Here is a 22,628-nt window from a genome sequence, read left to right as displayed (position 1 = left end):
GGCTGACGTGAGTTTTTAGGGTGGTCTGCATATTTATGCTTATCAAGCGTAAGAAAATCAATACATGTGTGATTTTTTATTCCGTTTCTTAGTTGAGTGTTTATTTGATTAGGCTGAACAACAACAGCAATAACAACAGCCTTATAGCAATGACTTTCTATTAACAAATTGAAAACTTTTAATAGACATTATTGTAATTCAATTTGCGGTTATACTATATTGCCTCTAAAAGCCTTTTGAAAATGCAAAAGACAAAAAAAAAAAAAAAAGAAAGAAATTGTTTTCAATTCATGTGACAACGCAACACATCAGTCTTTGATAGCGAATTCAGAATCCCTACAATTCGAAATTCAAAATGAAATCAACGAAAACTCTCCTCTTAAACCCTATAATCAACTTTAGTTGTAGAGTAGAAAAATCCGCCTCTAAACCTAGAATAGCGAGACTACATTTCTTCCCTGAAAATATAAACAAAGATAAGCACAAAGGTAAATTTTTTTTTTTTTTTTTTAGTCCGAAAACGTGCTTAATTGACATTTACGTCGTCAATAGTCACTTGAATAGAAGAAGAAAACGAAAAAAAAAAAAAAAAAAAAAAAACCAAAATTTAAAAAAAAAAAAAAAAAAAAAAAAAAAAATCAGGAAATAATTTTAGAAAACAAATCACGTTTCTCTTGATAAATACTAACGATTCTGAATAAAAATAATTCGTTTAATTCAACATCAATTCTCTGCAACGAGAAAAGTCCAATTAGAAGGGAGCAGCAACGATCAAGACAATTCAAAGGTAAGACTAGAAGAAATCCTACATAAAGGGGGGTGGACGGCATTGTCACATGCAAGGCAGAAGTTCTTAAAGAAAATTTCTCCCAAAAGCAAAAAACAACACCAGAACATGCGTTGTCGTGAGCCGCGTCTAAGGCCCAAATGATCCATCGATTACATCCGGAAAGATGGCTCTAATGATCAATCGACTACTTTTGAACACAATCTTGGGTCTGTAATGTTGACTTTCATCAAAGTCAAAGGGCAAAGGAGTTCTTTGAAGGAGTTAAACCTTTCAAGGTGTTTTTGAACAACATATACCAATCGATAGGCCTTTCTAGCATACGCAACCGATCGGGATGGACAATTTCTTTTTGGAATCCATTGGCAATTCAATTATGAAAATTTTCTACATTTAAGACCACATCATCCTTTTAGCAATTTTTATGAACAGTAGTAGGGGGAAAGAAACAACTGGCGACAGTAATGCTTCTTAGAGGCCTTTCCATTATAGTAAACATAAAATTAGTTGATAATGTTATTCGGAGCAGTAATATCTCTCACTAAAACTGAAATATAGTGAAATAAAAATGCTTTAACTTACCACATGTACGCTGCTTTGTAAATTACCGCTCAGCATAGTTGTAGCAGCCTCGGTAGGTTTCTTTTCAGTTTTCTTGGCGGTACGTTTACTTTTGCCTTCCAGATAACGTTTATGTAAGGCGGCGGTCTCTTGATTCTGTTGCTCACAAACCGTATTAAACGTTTGTTCATAGCGGGGCGCACAATCGGATTGATGGCGTCTATAGTTCGCGATGCGTCGTTGAAGCCGTTCGGATAATGTCGCAGATTGACGTTTATTTGGCATATCGCCGACAATACCGACAGTGCTATTGGGTGAAGATATCGCGGCCTGTTGTTGCTGCTGTTGATGCTGTTGTAACTGTTGTTGCTGTTGCTGATGTTGTGTTGCCAAAGCTTGCGCATTTGCAATTGCCGCTCCAGAGCCGCCATTTCCGTTGCCGCCATGGCCGAGACCGCCGACAATTCCAACTGCCGTTGGGTTTGCTCCAGCATTCGGATTGTAGGGTGAATGTTGATGCTGTTGCTGATGCTGCTGTTGATGTTGTTGTTGTTGCTGCTGTTGTTGATGCTGACGATGCGGCTGCGGCTGTTGATGTTGCACTTGTATCTGTTGCTGTTGTTGGACATTATGTAATTGTTGCTGTTGGCTTGCTTGCAATTGTTGATGCTGCTGTTGTTGCTGCTGCAAATGCAAGTTAAGGCTTTGATGCTGCTGCAATTGTTGTTGATGATGTTGTAAATGTTGCTGCTGTTGCAATTGTATACTCAATTGATGATGCCGTTGTTGTTGTTGCTGCTGCTGCTGCTGCTGTTGTTGTTGGGCAGCTGCCTGATTGGCGCTCTGAAATACTGGAAGACCTCCTGCATCCATAAATACAGAGTTTTATTAACGGGTTCACTTGTGTTTAAGTGTTTCCTCAACCGCGCAATTTCTTCCCCTTTCTCATAGACACTGCTTTAGCGCATAACTACTTCTAGATTTGTGCAATAGAGAGAAGGTACAACAACTGACCTTTTAAAATCAAATGCTAACGTGTCTCGTTCTCACGCTCAAGATGGGCAAAATGGAAAGAATCTAGCTTTCCGTAGGAATTCTCGAGCTCGCTAATCGAAATACACGCTTTTGAAGGATCTCATCATATACTTTGAAATTAGTTCGGTTGCAATTCTTTTTTGCCCTTCTTAATGTCTTAATTGGATTTCGAGATTTTCGACGAATAAGGAAGTGGAGCACAGCTCAGTCTCTTACGTTTATCTGTAAGGAAAGAATACCCTCAGGTTATTAATTTGCAATGAAATATTTATTAACAATATTTATATATATATGTATATGTATATTCGCCGAATACAAGGAACTAAAAAAATTGCAGAAAAATACTGCCAGGTATCAAAACAGTTCAGCTAAAGCGGAAAGGAAATACGAGAAACCCTTGAAAACCCCCCTGAATCCTTTGTAACATTTGCTTCACATAAATCCGCTTAAAAAAATCAAATCCAATTTGGAAAGTAGGCAAGTGCTCCAATTGGTTGGCCAAAGCATTTTTTTTTTTCTTATAAGTATTATTATTATTATTATTATTATTATTATTATTATTATAAATTTCGCCAGAGAATAAATTCTAGGACTAAAGTCTTAAAGCACTAGCAACTAAGGCTTTCAGCTTTTATTAAAAATTCTACCGAACTTGAGACTTGCACCCACGACCATTGAATTGCTAGTTGAGTCTCTTGCCTACTCGGTCACACAGGCGGAGGCAACATTTTTTAGTAAACTGTACCTAGCCTAAGATGAATTCAATCTAATATCGTATTGTCGAGGAGGTTAAATATCGTGATGATTTTACTTAATAGAAAGCCATAACGTCGCATAACCAACCACAGCAAGACTATAGCTTATGTGAATGTTGGTATTCCGTACATAACTATAAAAAAAATATTCTCTAAATTCTTCATTGGGTCGAAAGTAGCTCCGTTTTGAAAAGTAGCTAAGTTTTGAAAAATTTAATTCGCCCAACGACAATATATGGGGGTTGTGGTAGCATCAATCATCCGGACGAATTAAAAAATCAAGAGAAAGCTAAAAATATTTTATTCATAATTTCTTCTTTCATATTGCATTTTGTGAAAATATAGAAATTCATAAAACATAAAACAAACGCTAAAGATGGATATAGGGAAGCATCCATTTTTCGGTATCTCGGCGATGGTTTTATGTCGTTTCAGAATTGATTATGATCGTTTTAAAAAATATGCAAAAGCTTAATTACCAACCCAATAATACGGGAATTTTAGAATTGCCCCTTAATAATTTTTCCAATACCGCTGGTGCATTGAGAAAAATGTATTAATGAAATATTTCGAGAATTTCAACCTTAAGCTTGAATATAAACTAACGTACACATGCCGGACGGGTAAGCAATCTAACATCGATTCAAAACATGGCATGGCTCCTAATCGACGCATATGTATATATGGGCAAATTTAAAAGATTCTTTCATCTTACACAGTTGATATGAGCTTTTCAGTTAATTTGATCAAGTTTACCCAACCGCCCGTTCGATGTCTCTTTCTCTAGCTTACAAGGTCGCAAATAATATGAGAAACTGTTTACATGAACTTGTGACTTCAGACATCCGTCTGCCCAAAAGCATGCCTACAGTAATGTAAAGCTTGACGGTCAATCTTAATGTTACTAAACTTACTTCTCTTTGCAGTTAGGAGCACTTAGGAAACATCGGTTTAAATATTTATCAAAATTCATATACTTAGAGCTTTGACGTGAAACTTACTTTGATAGGCTGGCAAATTAAAACTTCCCAAAAATTCTTATAAATATTGATTTTAGCTGTGTGCGTAGATTCGCCTAAGAACAAAGAAGGAAATATTCCGTTTAATTTATCGATGGACTGACCCAAAATTTTCCGGCACCACTTGTATTTCAGAATATTGTTAAAGTTTACTAATCTCTGAACTTTGCACACAAACATGAAATTTATACTTGGCTTAATACTTTTAATATGCCTTCTTTATTGTTCACATATCTGAAAAAGTATAAATCACTTAATACATATATCGTCGCGCACAATAGAGTTAAAAATCAAATTTAAATCAAAGTTTTACTTAAAGCGCACTTTTTTTGTTTTCTTTTAATCGACCGATTTTGACTATATATATATTATTGTAATCAGCCAAACATGGTATCGTTTCAATGTTACGGTATATGATATTTTGATGAGAGTTTAGTGTGTAATGTCTTACAAACAAATTCAACGAAATTAACAACAAACAAATAATAAACGAATAAATGAAACGAATTGAAAGCAGTGCGAGAGACACACAGTTGCAAAAATTGAACACAGAACGCACAAGAAACTGGATTTCTTCGTTATAATGACGATGTATGACTGCTAGAGACTGGACCGTTGAATGAATGGTAGATTCGGTGGATGGATGGATGGACGGATGAAATGGATGGTTAGATTACTCGGTTGGCTGTTTGGTCTTAGCTGAGACTGGTTGTTTGGTTCGTTGGTTGGCCCGAGTGAATGGGAGCTTAAAAACTGGCAGCAAGTCACTCAATGATATACATACACATGCAAACACAGATACATCTTCAAACAAAAAACCGTAGTATCACAGAGAGACAACAACACTTACTTACTTATTATACTTACTTTACTTTATAAATAACGAAGCGACGACGAAACACAAAATGATAATAATAATTCAGTTGCTAAACAACAATTGTACGCTATTGTTGTATTTATGAGAGGTGAACAGAAAATTTCATAAGTTTTTTTATATATATATATTATATATATATATTATAATGCTTACACAAGTGTATCTTAAAGAAGGAAAAGTTAGCAAGCAACACAGGCAAGCAACTCTCATAACTGAAACATATGTTTGAATAAAATGTTTTTTTTTTTTTTTTTTTTTTATTATTATTTTAATAACATTTTGCATGACGATGTGTGTATGTGCACGTAACCAACCACCACCCTTCGATACAATTCCATATATCTAGTGCACTCATTTAACACTGTAACAAAGTAATACTTTTCGATAGAGGACGACAGGCAACAACATATAAGCAAACACATATAGATAGTAAATGTTGGTTGGCGGTGACTAGCTAGCTACTAACTGCGAGAGATTGAAATCGTCACAAAACACAAAAAAAATTTTACAAACTGAACGAACGAACGAACGAACCATCCGTCGTCCATCATCGGGCGAACAAACCTAAACAACGTAAACGACTAGGCGTGCAGCGAAAATAGAATGCCAAACACGTAAAATGTTGCTCATGAAAGTTTAGTTACATTTCGATGAAACAAAAACAGAACAAGACCACGAATAACGGAGGAACTGCGACTTTTTCCTTCCACCACCCTATCTAACCATCCTTCCTTAAGCAATTTAAGCAGCAACGTTGCTGTTTCATCACCACCTCTTTGCAACTCTTAAGTTCGTGTCGCGCATTGTTCCGATGTTTGCAAACAATGTTTGCTTTTCGTACGTGCACGCATATATGTTGTTGTTTTTAATCGAATTTTGTTTCGATCATAATAGGAGTGAAGTTTTCGCGAGTAAGTCATTCATTCCTTCAAGCGAAACATGTCCTTTGGGATGCTCACCAAAAGAAAAAAAAGCAAAAAAAATAATGAGTAAATAAATAAACCAAAAGGAAAAAGCAATTTTTTCCTGTTTTATGTGGGAAATCTACGTTTTGTAGTTAGCTGATGTGTTTTCAATCGTACCAGCTTTAGGCCAAATAAATGTTATTTGTGCCTAATAAAAAAATATCAATATTTAGTAAAAAAAAAAAAAAAAAAAGTCAGAAAAGTTGAGCATGAATTTGAAGATATATTTAATGTGACGGCTCAATACTTTCTAGCCTAGTATATATCTATGTAGCAATAGGAAAAAGGAACACTTTGAATTTTCATCAAAATTCTTTCAATTCGAGTTTCATTCTGCTCACCAAAGACAACGTGAAGTTTAATTTGCAAGTAGCCAAGTATTGTAGCAAGCATTTGACAAAAATCCTTAGCAACATTCAATTGATGCCGTAATTGTACTTTGGAGTTGGCGATGGTCAAACAATTCAAATTAAAGAAGAAACGAAGAATAGAACCCCAAGGCGATATATTTGGATACACAATCCAATTTATTCATTGACTGATGACATTAATCCATTCCATGGCATATCATTACTTTCAACGATACTGCATTGAATGAAAGGAACATAAGGAATCCACAGCCACAGTTTATAAGCTTTTCATGTTAAAATAAAGTTTCAAAAATTATGTGATTTAACTTTAACTCATTGTCTCTCCAATATTTAAGAAGGTTAACTAAAGCGCTCTAATAATAAAGAACTTTTAAAATCTCTCAGGAAAAGCAATCAATTATATTTACACTGCCCAACTAACAAGAACAAAGATCTGTTAAAGGTTATATGCCATCATATGTATCATTATCATATTTCTACGACTAGGGGCTACGGGTTCACAGGAGGTATCACTAAAAGAGGTAGAAAGAAAAAAGTACACCTACAATGTGAGACATCTTCTTCTTCTTTTTTTAAGACCATCTGCTAGTTGAGAAGTTTCAAGTACTGATGATCCTTTTTGCTTTCTATTAATCAAGGTCCACTTACTTCGCACTGCTTTCGATCTGCAAAGAAGGCGATCATCATTGCATTCATCGGTAAAAATGCCAATATTCGGAGCTCAAATGTGTGAGGTGGCATGATTGGAAAGCTTGCTTGACGATAAACTATCTATCATTCTTAGGAATGGATAGATGAAATTAAAGCAATTGTTGAACGGCAACTTATGCCGATATTCTGCAAAATAGTTGTGGTAGTTAACAACTTTTTAAAATGGTGGCTGAAATCATTTTTCGCTAGCTCTCAAAAATCTTTACATAGCAAAATTGAGAACAAAGATTTCATCGATAAATAACTTAAGATAAACAAGGGATAGCAGCGTATCAATTATAGTATATATAGTGATATTTGTGGGGAGTTTTAAAAATCATTAACCTTGATAGGCATTATTATCGCTTAACCACGACAACTCACACGCATAATGGTAAAGCCAAGCTACGTCAAGTTCTCTCATACATACCCATTATACTACGGTAATCAAAATGCTGTACGACAGTACAGGTCCTACTTAACCCCTACTAACTAATTACAGCGATGGTCTCCACCCACCGCCCCCCATGCGATATACGACCTCGAGCCGGCTAATATCTTTTTCTATGCCGTTCAATACGTACAGCTAAAGGAAGCATTCGCAGCTTATTATGCTTCATTGCTTTAAAAGAGGTAGTAATGCAAACGACACAGTAGACGACGTTTATAGGATCGGTTCTACGACTATTGACACCGCCCGCCACCGTGGTTAAAAAAATTTAGAGCAGACAATTTTGTTTCGAAAGATTAAAAGCGCGTTGCAACGACTGATACGAATCTCATCAAGAGTATGCTCGCTCAGCGATGTACTGTACGCGAGATACTACCTTACATTCGCAGGAGAACGGTACACAAACAGTTAATCAAAATGAGATATATCGCATAAAAAAAAAGGAAAGAAGGACACCCTAGTATAGTATTGACTTGAACTTTCTTACGGATACTAGTTAGAGTGCCGGCAACCTGGCGAAAAAACTATTCTTTTTTTTTATTAGTAGTCTTAACACTTTTCAGTCAGAGTGGTACAATTAAGATAGAGAACCTGCTAAGAAAGAAATTTTCAGAGATCCGCGATATTAACTGATGGAATACGGTTATGGGGTAAAAGCTTTTACACATAATGGATGGTAAACTATGTCTCTCCCAGACTATTTTTCATAGGATTTTGGTTGTAAGACTGATTCGTAGACTGTAGGAAAATTTCAAAAATCAACGAGCATTAATCATAAAAGAATATAATATCTTAGGCTTGATAAATGGTAGAGCATTAATTTCCATCATAGTTTTCGACGCTGCACGTACGTTTAATTGAAAGGTAATTTTTTTTAGCATGACATTTATGCCATTAGGAAAATGAAAGTCATCGGTGTTAGAAGCTGCTGTATATGATAAGCAAACATATTCATCTATCAATTCCAAGTAGATTGGAGCAATACATTTATCTTGTATGTAAGTAATAACCATTTGTTAGCGTGTTCGGGGAAAGCAAATCTAAATCTTCTATGCAGTGTACAAAAACATTTTTCCCTGCTTTACAGCTTGTATCAATCAACCGGATTAATAAAATGCTTAATAACGTCGCATAGGTTTTCAAAAAAAAAAAAAAAAAAAAGTAAAAAAATAAATAAAGGAACAATAATGAGCGAAATATTCATTTTCGCAACAAGACAAGAAGAGCTAGCCACAGGTTTCTTGGGCATCAACTATAGCTACATCGATGAATCGAGCGGCGATGCCTGTTTATAATAGTCACTATTAAACATTCTTTTATCGAATACAATATGCTCTCCCATCAATGACCTAAGAAACATTTTTTTACTATCCAGGTAGCCATATATAATCATCATCATGCCAGTCATGGCAAAGTTTGTCTTGTTTGTAAGTCTTGTAGTGCGAAATGGAATGATTGCCAAAAAAAAAAAAAAAAAAATTTCAATATCTAAAGACCAGATGTCTATTTTTATTATGAGGTGGCATTTTGGATATAATAATAGTTAGGATAACAGTATTTTTGTTTTCATCAGTTCTGCTGCATAATCATATTTTTTATTTCACGTTGCTAACGAGCCTGGAATTTACGTTTCCAGCATAAAGTGCTCTGTACTGTGAGGAAAAATGTATAGATTACTTCATTATACATTATTAGCCACAAAGCACTTAATGAACTCTTCTTCTTAATCAAATCGCTCAATTGAATTTACAATAGGCAATACCATCGAGTATCCGTATGCAAATATAGGCATTAAAATATAATTATTGTTTTAATACTGTGTTCAGCAAACACCCAGGAAAACCAATTTACTGAATAACAAACATACATACATACATATATAGCAACAACGTTTAATAAACGCAAGAAACTTGAAAAACACCCACTACGACGGCTAAGCAGTACATACGTACGTACGAATAAAATCGAATACAAGTTCATTACGGAAAATGATAGAGTGGAAGTGAATTTATCAAGAGAATGAGAGAGAGAGAGAGAGAGAGAAGTTGAATAAAACTTGTACAGAGGGAGACAGAGAAACAGAAAGAGAGAGAGAGAGAGAGAGGGAGGACAACTCAGAGAGAAAACGATAAGAAAACTAAAATCAAGAGAACGCAAAATTATTAAATGAAAACAAAACTAAATCCCATAAGCTCTCTCACACTAATATATTCTTCTCCATCTTTAATCCCCCCGCCGACAAGGGGCAACGCAATCGCATAGTAGTGAAATGATTTTGTTTTAATTTTATTAAAAAAAAAAAAAATTGCTTTGGTTTGCATTACGATGGCGTTCAAGTACTACATTTTCTGAACGCCTAATGAAATGCTTGCTCGTGTTCAGACACGAATTTTACGTGATGGTCGCACGTAAATGGTCCGTTGTTGTACGGTGTTGCTTACGCTGCTTAGTTGGTACGCTGGTTGGGCCAATACTCCTTACTGGTGGGAGACCTTACCGAGTATTTATGGTGGATTATGCGCTTTACGTGTATGTATACCATACAACTAGTTATGTAGTTGGTATTCGCTTCGATTGATGCGTTGTTCGTCAAATTTGTCTGTCGTTACTGTTTTCGTGCTTTCGGTGACCGTACAGTTGTTTGATTTGAATTTATTGCTTAACTAGAGCGTTATTATGATATGGTGGCTCTTTTTTTAGGAGATCTATTGTTGTTGCTGCTGTTTGCTGCTAATTTGTGTTGTTAAGTGCGGATTTTAAAACTCAAAGTGTTTACCCTGACACAACAACAAAATCATTATAATTTATACGTTTTTTCGTTTTTTTTTTTTTTTTTTTGATATCAAAACATGAGAAAAAGAGGAAGAGAGAGCGAATGAAACGGTTATAGGGAGAGAGCAACGGACACGAAGAGAGATAACGAAGAGAGCGGAGAATTTGTATATATCAGTGGTCATACCTAACTCTCCAAGTGAAATATTTGAAAAATCTATTTTAACAATTTATATGGTTTTTGTGGCAGACGCGTGTTTTACACACGATGTCCATAACGCAAAACGTTGCGTGTTGGACTAAAACCAAAATTGTTTATAGCAATTTCGTGTACACACCGTATGTATGGCAATAACAACGGGCATCTTGCGCTCTTCGTGCGACATTATTATTGGTAACGGCATACAGCGGCCGGCAATCGCATCTAAATTTTAATTGTGTTCGTTTCTATAGCCAGTGAGCTAACGAACACTTTAATTTTAATCTAAAATAATTTTTTAATGTGTCATCCGTTAACGCTTTGCTTAGCGAAGCTGTGCATCCAGTACAAATTTGAAGAGCGTTCTTGCGACTACACCTTACGAGTAGCAAGCGGCTACTCAACGGCAATACTACAAGCAGTCGAAAACCGCGGGTATCGAAAGCGTTGCGCGTCTATCGCAATCGATACCAGGCTTTCAGTTTTAAGCAAAAGTATATACAGTTATAACTTTTTGTTATATAGTCAAAGTCAAATCAACTCATATCTAGCAAATAGAGGAAGAGCACTCAAGTGTTTATTTCTGATATTTGCTGGTGGAAATGTGGTGCAAGGTGTGGTGCCCACTTACTACTTATACCAAATTTTTTGCTCTTTCTCTTTCTACTTAGCTCTTTTCCTACTACTGCTAAAAAATCCGTTACACACGTCCGAATATATGTATCTTACAGAGAGGGATAAAGAATGAGCTATATATGGAAAGAGTGGCAGAGAGCTTTACAAATTAACCCGGCTTTGTTATTGTTGTCGGTATTTTACTGATTTCATTTCATTTTCTTGCAGTTCATTTGAGGTTTTTGACTCTCCTTTACACAATTTTTTTCCATTCGTACTTTTACTCGTTAAGAGGGGTATTTTAGTTTTTTATTTATTTATTTATTTATTTTTAATTTTTTTTTTTATTTTATTTTTTTATTTTGTTTTTGGAGGAATTTATATGCAGAGCACATAGTTTGAAAGCATTCAGTTATTATCTTGACGCTGATGCGGCCGGAGAACGAGGGAGAAGCAATGTGTATACTGTAAGTTATATGTGCTTTTTTACGTGTACTATACCCTATACTACGATACTCTAATACGTATAGCCAGTTGGTGAAATTGCAAAAATTTCTTGCTTTGACATGATGACAGATCAGTAATTTTTTCCCTTGTTCTGCGTTATGCTCATCGTTTAAAATTAGATATTTTTTACGTACTTGACTTATGATTTAGATTTAAAAAGAAAATTAATAGGTTTTTTGATGTCATTTTGTTACCCATATTGCTTCAAGTGAACGAATTGTTGAATCTAGATAATAATGTTAGCTTAAGACAGCAGATACAATCACATAGCATAACAGATGAGGTAGAATTTTTTACTGAGCTTTTGGTTCAGCAATCTGTCGTTGCAGCGAGGCGCCTTGAAAGACTTTCTATAATCATTTTACAGAGCTTAAAGTCAACAATGAAGTTTATACCGCCTTGAAGCGGTATAAGCGAAATGGAAAGTGATATAAAGACTTTTGGTGAAGATTGATTTTACAGGCACTTGGAAATTGGGTACAAGAGCAGTAGCTTTTATTCTTTTACTGACGGACCGACCTATCGTTAGCAGAAAATATAGCGAACGTTACATACAGCCTACACTTTTTTATGCGCCTTTTCATTTGAGTACATGTTCTTTCAAAAAGAGAGCAAGCAATTGTTTCACGGGTACCGTCTTACTGCAAGCAAACGTTGTCCACATCTATAACGTCATTTACAGGCGAAATACATGTTCCTTAATGCAATACATTCACTGTACAGTACGTTATGGAATTGTTGAAAAACATTGCTCGATTAATACGCAAATAAAAAACGCTCCAATTTGTCAATTACTTTACAACTCTAATAGTTTCGTATTTTATTACGTATTCCATGAACAGTAGTTGACTTCATCAACCACGCGTAATATAATTACACTTGTCGCATATTGTTTCTGGAAAAAACACAATTGTGCGCTACACCATTTATGTTATAGGTATATTAAATTTAAGCTGATAGACGCTATAGTCAGAAGGACTTGCGATAGAGTCTCCTTTCGATGTCGTTCGATTCAGACTCACTTTTTTCATTCGAATTAAGCGTATCCTCTCAATGTCTGACCACTCCGTTTTTTGGATATGTAGTACATCGATATATTTTTTGGCCTAAACTCAAATCATATTAAAAACAAGCAAGAACATTATAATCAGACAAGGCCGACCATTAAATACCCTACACCCTAGTGTATGGCACAATTTTTGCTTTTGTATGAAATTACTATTATTAAAATTATAACACATATTAAATTACAAATATTACAAATATTAAAACTTACTTTTCTCCTCTACAGAGCATCAATTTTCTCCAAAATTCTTATTAAGGTAGAATCTAAAAAATAGGCGGAGATGGTCCAAATTTGGCACAGTTAATGTTTTATGTTACATTACTATTATGATATAATTTTCATAGTGAAGCATTGAAAATCATGGCTTTTTGTCGTATGAACAACAATTTTCGTTATATGAGAGGAGATCTGGTCCAAAGTTTTCAGCACAATTCAAGATAAATTAAAATATCTTGACTTATGTTATGACCCGTGGAAGGTACGATATTCAAGAGGAAGTATTTTCATTTGAGCAAAACTATTATCTGAACTTTTAAGAGAAATTATAAAATTATGCGAATATCTTGTTAGCTGCACAACAAAATGTCATTCCCTAACGTCGTTATATATATTATTTCACTTATAATTTGCGTTCTACGAATATTCAAACCTGAGGAAATTGAGACTATTATGTGATGATATTCTCCTTGAGACGGACGATTCTTTAACACTCTTAACCTCTACAACGTTTTCCTACGGCAATAGCCGAAGGAGCTTGCGACAAGTTAGATGCTCTGATCTGGCTTACAAACGTAGACTTTTAACCTTCGCCACTAATAATGAGATTAGCTAGTTACATGGTATTGGGATGGACGTGTGGTTGTGGTATGTGTTATTTCCTTTCATGCTAGTCTAATTACCTTCTTCGTTCCTCTTTCTTTGCCATCTTTGCTCTCTTTACCTTCCTCCTTTAGATTGTTTAAGAATATTTGGTATTGTTGTACTTTATTATTGCAACTATGGTAGATATTGTAAATAGGCCTTAATTGCTTCGAGTTCGACTACTTCAACATGGAATATATTCCCAGGTTTCTCATAGGATTTCCACTTACTTCACAAGTAACTAAATAATGTCGTCACATATGTTGAGAGAATTTGCAAAGTCCAATATTATAACAAAATAAATCGTCTCTTGCCACGTATAAGGTTTTATCGGATACTAAGATAAGATAAATAAAAACTTAAGAATAATAATAAAAACCTTTAAGCGGAAGAGAGGAAAGGGGCTCGGAATTGCCTTAATGTCGAGTCCCCAATTAACAGGAAACAAGTATAAAAGTTATATTCGGCGGGGGCCGAATCTTGCATAACCGCCACAATGCTTTTCCCCTTCTACTCTCCAAGTTCTTTTATTTGATACCCATATCAGTGGTATTGTTAAGTAAACATCCACCAGATCGCGGTGCCTGCCATATTCATTTTATAATGAACCCATTTTTAAGCGGATAACATATATTCCTTTGATCAGTGTACAAAAACAGTTTTAAATATTTTGTCTAGTTTGCCTTATGATAAATAAGCAAAAAACCTTAAGAAAGTGAAAAAAGAGAACTGAATCCCTTGTAGCTTTGTGTGGGCTTTTTTCCGTTTTTGCACATAAAGAGTGCCTCGTAAAGTAAATGTGGAAAATTTCAGCCCTCTAACTTTAATGGTTTCCGAGTAACGAGCAAAAATCCATCGATTTTTCTTATGAAAAACGAAATTGCGTTCAGTTTACGCTCCACTGCGGATTTCTTCTCTGATCAATTCGGCCCATTTTCAATACCAACCTCCGCTCGAAAACATCCAATATATTTACCAAGTTAGAAATCGTTATCTTCAGTTCTGCGACAAGAAAAGTGGCAACAACACATGCCACCCAGACGGGCACACGTGACTAAATCAATTCAGAATTTCACACTGATCAAGAATATATATATATATATATATATATATGGCCTATAAATCTTCCTTTTGGGTGTTACATATATTATGGGAAAAAAAAAAAACATGAGTATACTCTCATCTTACAGTACAGTGGATATAAAAATATGATAGAAATAATCGCTTAAGAATTTCTTTGAAGCGATTAAAGCTTTTACAGATGTTTTCGTTTTCTGTTTTCGAGAGAAACGAACGAATGCAATCTCCGCGCTTCGCTTCCATCTTAGACGAAATCATTAATTAACTATCAACAACTGCTAATATCTATAACTAACACAAATCATTGTCGTTTATTTACAGCATACATATATACATACGTAAATGCGTTTACATAGTTAAACGCAGACCAAAACAATATAATTAATGGTAAATATATTCGAAAATTAGTAAACATGTCCGTATATCTCTCAGCGGAACAATACAAATTAATGAGCAACTTGACAAATATATCTGTACACAGATACGCACCTATACATAAGCATACACGTGAACGTGTATTTGCTTGTTTGATTTTTTTTTGTTTTTTTTTTTGTTTTTTTTTTTTAAATCAAATCGTTCAGCAGTCAGTAGACTTGCTTGATAAATTTTTATACACACGAACGAAACGTATTTTGCACAATTAAAACACTTTGGATATCAATGCTCGATGCCCCCGGCCGCCTCGTCGTCGTCGTCGTCGTCGCCGTCGTCCTCTCACCCGCACAAAAGCCATTAAGAGCTAATGATATATTGTGTAGAGTGCTAGAGAGTGATTTGTTAGATAAAAGTTGGAGCGCGCATGCTCGAGTCTTTATTCGTTCACAAGTTTTACAAAGTTATTTTTAAAATTTTTGTTCTACAACACTCTACACAAGGTATTACGACAATTTGGCGGAAAGCGTCAAGAACAACTACAATCAGAAATTATCGGTCAATCGAAATATATACGAAATCGGGAAAAGAAATGTTTAAAGACAAATACAAACTAATTAAAGAATGAGTGCTTGCTAAGGGATCGCTCATTACACTCTACATTGTATTTATTTATTGTATGTACATCGCATTTAAAGGCAATGAAATCTATTTCGTTTTTTTTTTATGTTTTTCTTTTTGCATTTTTCAACAAAGAATTGATTAAAATATTAATTTTATGGCACACTTCCTATGAATCTTAATTATTTGTTATTTCTTTATAAAATGTTGACGGTTAGCCGTAGCTATAGCAATTTATTATTGTTGTTGCTGTTGTTATTGTTACTGTTGTTGCTGTTGTTCCTGAATAAAACAAACAACAAACAAGCAAAGATAAAAAAGCTATGATATAAAAACTAAATCTTTCTCATAAGATTGAACAGGCGTTCAGCTTGGAATCGCCAGCAATATTTTATCCAATTTTCTACGTCTTTTCTATATATGAGAAGCATTTGGCGGCGCAGTAGCGAACGAAATGAATAACATTTCACAATTTATAGAACATAAATACACATACACATATATATACGCATGTAGAGGAACACATTTCGTACGAGAATATGCATTTTAGTTGGTACAATGCCTGACACTATATGGGGAGAACAAAGAGTGCAACAACAAAATGTATAAATAAACAATAAATGTCGTCTCATCTCGAGTGTTTGTATACAAATGTATGTATACGTAACGACATACGAATGCATACCTAAGCAGGGTTGCCTTGAATTAAAAATTAATTGCAATAAATTGAGAAAAAAATTTAAAAAAAAAAAAAACACAAACACACACACAACAAAAGTAATAAGGGCCTCGAACATTTTTACATTAGCGAAAATTCCCTAGAGATAGGGAATTTTTTCCTTCTTCTTCTTCTTCTTCTTCATTTCCGGTTATTTTCAATAAGCATAATTGTGGGCGGTTGGACATCCGCTTTCGATTCTGTTGCACGGTAATTAAACATAAGAATTTATATCAAGATTAAAGTTTTCATCTGGCTTTCTTAGACATAAACTTACAGATAGACTTTATTTAGAATTTTGCTCTAATGAAAGCCCGTGATTGGGCTTTTAGGTTCAGTTGCCTTTCATCTTGGCCCCATACATAAAATTCGGACTTCAATTCTTTACAGCTATGAAAACTATGCCAAGCTTTTGTTTTTGAGATAAAATTAATCATGCCAAGAGTAAACAAAAAAAAATAAAAAAATTAAATTCAGTCGGGACCGAACCTTTTATACCCCATCACCGTTTACCCCACTAGAATAAAATTCTTATGCTCAATAATATGCAGCGGCCGCAATTGATTTCTTCTATTTTCAAAATAAAAGTTTTGGTCGTAGAGTTAAGTAGGCGTTGTAGGCGTGTCTTTTGAAATGTTTAGATTAATTCCGAATTCTTTTGCAAATTTTTAGGCGATATCGTCATTTTCGCTGACGTGGGAATGTTCACCACAAATACTACTAAGTTAGGCAAACGGACAAGCTTAGGTGCATTCAAGAGTAGCAACTTGCCAAGAATTTGTATACTTTATGCGGTTCTTGAAGCTTGTTTGTGCGCTTTAAGAAGGTATTGAAAAACAACTAAATTTTGATACACCATAATATTGGGCAGAAGTGGTCAATTTTTTTCATTTTTGTGCTATAGCATCGCCCATGAATATGTGTTCAAAGTTTTGTATATTTATTTGCTATAGTTTACGATGAGTAATAACCAAAAAATCAATTTTTCGTTCTCTTTGAGAAACAGAGAGGTCTTTTCAGTTTACAAGGTGCTCGGAGTGTACCCTTCGGCCGATTTAGCCCATTTTAAATAACAACAGGCGCGCAAGAACTTCCAAATGTTTCTGCCAAATTTGAAGCCGATGGGATAATTTTTGCGAACAGGAGAATGTTTACAACAGACATTACATAGGCGGACATGATTAAATTGATTTAGAATTTGATGCTGATCAAGAATATATATACTTTATGGGGTCTACGATGCTTACTTCAGGGCGTTGCAAACGTTTTGACAAAACGAATATATCTATCACCGAAGGATGAGTAAGGACGTTATAGGCGGGTAAGGTCGATTATTAGATGCCGTTACACATTATTTTCATGCAAAGGCATACTTTTCCTGAAAGCCTTATATGCGGTGGTATCCAATAGATGTGGTCCAAACTTGGTAAAATTGATTTATGAACTAATTTCCACCATCAAACATTAATAATTATACTCTTCTACTACATAAAGATTCGGTTTTGGTTCGTAAGAAGCGTTATACGAGCGGGATTCACAAAATTGCCTCAGCCGAACTAAATTCCATTTCTCGCATCGTGCGATGATTTTATCCCAGAAAGATTCATTTGGTTGGCTTTGAAACTTGGAATCAATTTATTTCGCTGTGCTAAACCTTGCTTCTAAACTTATGTACAGAGTTTTGAAGTGCATTCAGAATGCTATCAAACTGTCCGCAATCTTTGCTATACGTCATAATTTAGTAAACGATGGAACAACTGTCTTGGAGTAAGAAGCGATACTCAAAGCTTAGTCTATCATTTCGATTGAAGTCAATGAACTGATACTGTTTAATACGGCATTTATTTCAAGTGATTTTTAGCGTTTTCGGATATTTTCGTAAAATCGTTATTTACGTAAAAGCTTTTATTTTATGTCCATTGTTTACTATTCAATAGACGAACAAGAAACCATCAATTTAAAACTTTTTAACAGCTGAGTCATGAGCCAAATTTTAAGTCTTCCAACGCTTAAACCTCAATGACTTTACACATAACCTAGTTTAGATGAATCCCTTTTAAATGGCAACTTAACTTGCAGCACATGTAGGAAACTGTTTGTTAGTTATAGAATAGAAGTCACGGTAATCGAATAAGAAAATGCAGCGACAACTTTCGTAATAAGACTTTACACACTCTTTTGCGATAAGTTAGAAATATCGTTCAAAAGGATTGCAGCCTATTGTAGATTGTACTGAAAACACATCCACGCTAACTTAAATTCATCACATTTCTGATGGATACGTTATGCATTCCTTACAACGAGTTCTTCCATTTTTCATTGACAATGAATCATGCATACACTGGCTTTTGCAAGTTTTTAAAAATTTATTATAAGCATTGCTAACACACTACCGCTTATGAACACTGCTTGCTTATTCTATTGAACTTAGCAGCATCAATGCTCGCATTCATTTGTTAGCTTATTCGGTTACTGCTTCTTTTTCTCGGCTACTGTATTTGAATTAATAACAGTTTATGCTTCTTCCACCATCGAGACCATTCCCGGTATTAAGAGAAAGCAGACAGCAGCACGAATCTTTTGTAATTTTCATAACACTATTCGAGATAAAGATAAGGAAAACTTCATAGTTACAATATCAGTAATAAATGTTCTAAGCCGCGATTTTCAAAATATCAGTACCGTGCTACCAGTCATAATATGATGAAAAAAAAGCGTTTCCATGATTATGTAAAAGACGGACGGTAACAGGTAATTATTATTTAGAAAGGATGCTAAAGATTTCGTTGATGCTAATACAGTTCATTCCCTTACCTTGTAACATCTATCTTTTATCCCTCCTTGCCACCCTCCCTCCGCACTTTAATTAATAGCAATTTCACAAGTTAAATATCAGACGACGAGTGCATTCGATAATCTTTTCATATATATATATGAAAGCGAAAAGTAATGCATATTTTTTTTTCTATTTTGCACTTTGTCTTCGCAAAAGCGAATACAAATCATTTTTATTCATTGTTTGTTCTTAATTTGAAAATTTTAACATCTAGGACAATCGTTCATATTGTTAAAGTTTCAGGCGAAATATTAGAAGAAAGCAACCGACCAGTTATAATGAGTTTGCACCGAATCTTTGATACCTGCCATCCACTTTGAACACAGGGAGGTGTAATATACTTTTAAAATTTACTGGATATAAACATACATCTGGATAGGTTGACCGATGAATATATAAACTTTCATCAAATTTTTGCAAAATCACGCAATTCTCTTTTGAAGTTTTTCGCAGAACAATTAAGAATGCATTTCTAAAAATGTAAATCGGTTAATATGTTTAAATCTGACAATTTCTAAACAATATATTTATTCGCCATAATCTCTTTAAAAATTGAATTGAATTTTGCCGACTTTAAGAGCAGCTATCTGTAGCTGAGTAATTATAGCAAATTGAGAAACCAATAAGCAACCAACTGAAGACAGGGTATTTTACACTAAAGCTTTTTCTGTGCCATTCTTCTAAGTTTGCCATCAACAACTCGAGGAAATGGCAATTTCGATGTCACTTTATTTGTAAATGTGTTCAGGAATAAATTCAAGAAGCTTGTAAGCAAAATAAATTTTCATGTTCTCCGTCTAGGAATCTGCAAGCGATAAAAAGAATTTTAAGTTATTTTTAGCAAAAGTCTATGATCGATCGAAAATGTTTCTGGTCTTTATTACCGCTCAACTAGCAATATAGACTTGAGCGTGCAAAAAGAAAAAAAAGAATAAAATTCTGAGTATAACAAATGCAAAGACAAAATTAATGAATGTTTCTTTCCCAGAGATGCATTCGAAAAACTTTTGTTTAAAATATTTTAAAGGATGTCAGTCGCATTAGCCGCTTTTCAAAAGGAATTCTTTTTTTAAAAGGATTCAATGAATAATAATAAGGTATAGTAGTTTGTCATTGTGTTTGTAACGCCTAGAAAAAGCCTTTACATAGGGGCTACGCATATATAGGCCCTTTATATAAATGTAAAATGACTATAGATTCCAAGTCAATTTAATTATCTCCCTCCGTCAATGCGCCCCTCCCTTGGTGGTTCGTTAGATAGCTCATATGTTCACAAAAATTCAGAAAATTGATGGTTGTCGCTTTCCTTATTTCTTGTTGACCGTCAAATCAAAATATCAAAATTGGGCTGATTACTTTTCAACTTGCTTCTAAAGAATATTAAACTGAAACTTGTTAGATATCTTTTCACTTTTCATTGGTAAAAAAGGAAATTAAAACTATTTCTTTGTAAATCCATGCTCGGACATCGTCTATGGAAACATTAACGAGGATAGAATAAATATATGTTATGCTGAAAGATGTAAGCTTTTTGTGGCCTATCGGTTAGCTACCTTTTGCCAATATTTCAAACGGAGACCAAGCAGTGATGAAAATTATTAAAGTCACGCCCAGGCATTAGTAGTTGATTCGTTCAAATCAGCTTTGAAAATTAAGAGATAACGAAAATAGCAAACTGACTGAAAACCTTTGAAGGCAAAGACATTTTGCATGGAAATGGGTACAAATTCCTTGCTAATCGGCTTTTGGGAACATTGAAAGTTGGCAAATATTTACAATTCACTACAAGTTAATGTTGCTCTACAGCTTGTATGCCGCGGTTGAAGTACGTCAATACACTAATCGTGTGCAATGTTAGCTATACATAAAAATATAATAAGTACGAGCTGTCGCTTACGAACAATCATAGTAGCTTCTCTATAAGTTAGTGTTGTAGATTAAAAATGCAATCATTTTTATACCCATCACCGAAGCATGATGGGGGGAGTATATTCATTCCGTCAAAACGCTTGCAACGCCGAGAAGGAAACATCAGAGACCCCACAAAGTATATGTATTCTTGATCAGCATCAAATTCTAAATCAATTTAATCATGTCCGTCTGCCTGTCCGTTGGTGTACTGTCTGCAGTAAACACTCTCTCGGATACAAAAATTAAGCTATCAGCTTAAAATTTGGCAGTAAGTTCTTGTAAGTTCAGATTGGTATTGAAAATGGCTTAAATCGGTCAAAGGACACGCTCACAGCAGCATGCAAACTGAGAATACCTCTGCTTTTCAAAGGGAATGAAAAATTGATTTTTTGCTTATTACTCATCGTAAACAATAGCAAATAAATATACAAATCTTTGAACACATATTCATGGGCGATGCTATAGCATCTATGCGCAAAAATGGAAAAAATCGACCACGCCTACCCAATATAATTATACTGTTAGAAAATTTAATTTTTTTGTTCAAAACCCAATTGGGGGTTTTGTTTAAAAACCCCATTAAGTATACAAATTCTTGGCCATTTTCAAAATTGGAATGCATCTAAACATGTCCGTCTGTCCATCAGTCCGGCCGCGCAATTGTCTAGTATTTTCGATAAAAATTCTCCCGTTAGCGAAAATGAAGTTATCGCTTACAAATTTACAAAAGAATTTGAAAGTGATCTAAACTTTTGGAGTGACAAGCCCACAACGCCTACACGCTTCTTTTATCAGCTGCGCTCAATCCATATTATAGAGCATGAAAATTTAGTTCTTTTGCTATTTTCCGGTTTATAAGACAGCGATGATGGGTATAAGAGATTCGGTTACGACTGAATATAATTTTCTTACTTGTTTTATATACAAAAATTTTCATTACTTTTAGAATGTCTTCTTTTAAAAGATACTGAACTTAGGACTGAATTTAAATCATAAATTTAAATATTTATGATTTTTGTTGAAATTCGCAAAATGTGTGTTCGCAAAGATTACGCTGAGCCGGCTTTGAATGATAAAATGCCTTTAGACTTGAACAGATGTCATGAATATTTCTTCATCATTTCTATTGTACCCCCCATCAAGAGCGAACACTGACCTATTAATACACCTGGTATGAAAAACCATAACTGTTTGTTTGCTAGTTAATGAATGGTTGGCACCCCCTGGTGATATAATAATATACCAGGTAATACCATTGCTAGCTAGCCTCTTTTGTTTGCAATTAGGTTAACAGATTATCATAAATATTATAGAGTTTCGTATAGATTACATTTTCGTAAATCGAAAATAGAATTTCAGTTTTTCATAAACTTTGTTTGTGTTTAAGCAAACTTTTACTGGAATTACTGCGCATAATAGAAAGAGGAATGAGGAGAATGATGAGAATGAGGAGAATGAAGAGAAGGAGGAAAGAAGAAGAAAAGAAAACTTCAATTAAAACAGTATACAATTTAAATAAAACTCTATTAAGTTATAGACACAAAGCTTAAATGCAAACC

The 22,628-nt window shown here is 34.5% G+C and overlaps 1 protein-coding gene across 5 annotated transcripts in view; it reads right to left on the bottom strand.

Moving 5' to 3' along the window:
- Nucleotides 1-22,628, bottom strand: part of LOC119641412 (neurogenic protein mastermind) — a 163,298-nt gene that overhangs the window by 98,523 nt on the left and 42,147 nt on the right. For 2 of the 5 annotated variants that reach the window (XM_038040063.1, XM_038040061.1), the window contains one exon: nt 1,370-2,605. In XM_038040063.1, the coding sequence (XP_037895991.1) occupies nt 1,370-2,221 (852 nt within the window). In that variant the 5' untranslated portion in view covers nt 2,222-2,605. Of the gene's footprint in view, nt 1-1,369; nt 2,606-4,139; nt 4,476-12,880; nt 12,904-15,100; nt 16,261-22,628 lie in introns of those variants that run through there. The other 3 variants (XM_038040062.1, XM_038040065.1, XM_038040064.1) reach the window with 3 other exon arrangements.

This window comes from Glossina fuscipes, unplaced genomic scaffold, assembly GCF_014805625.2.
Source record: "Glossina fuscipes isolate IAEA_lab_2018 unplaced genomic scaffold, Yale_Gfus_2 148, whole genome shotgun sequence".
NCBI classification, from domain to species: domain Eukaryota; kingdom Metazoa; phylum Arthropoda; class Insecta; order Diptera; family Glossinidae; genus Glossina; species Glossina fuscipes.
Note: the sequence above shows the minus strand (reverse complement) of the source record. Positions and strands in the feature narration are given on the sequence as shown.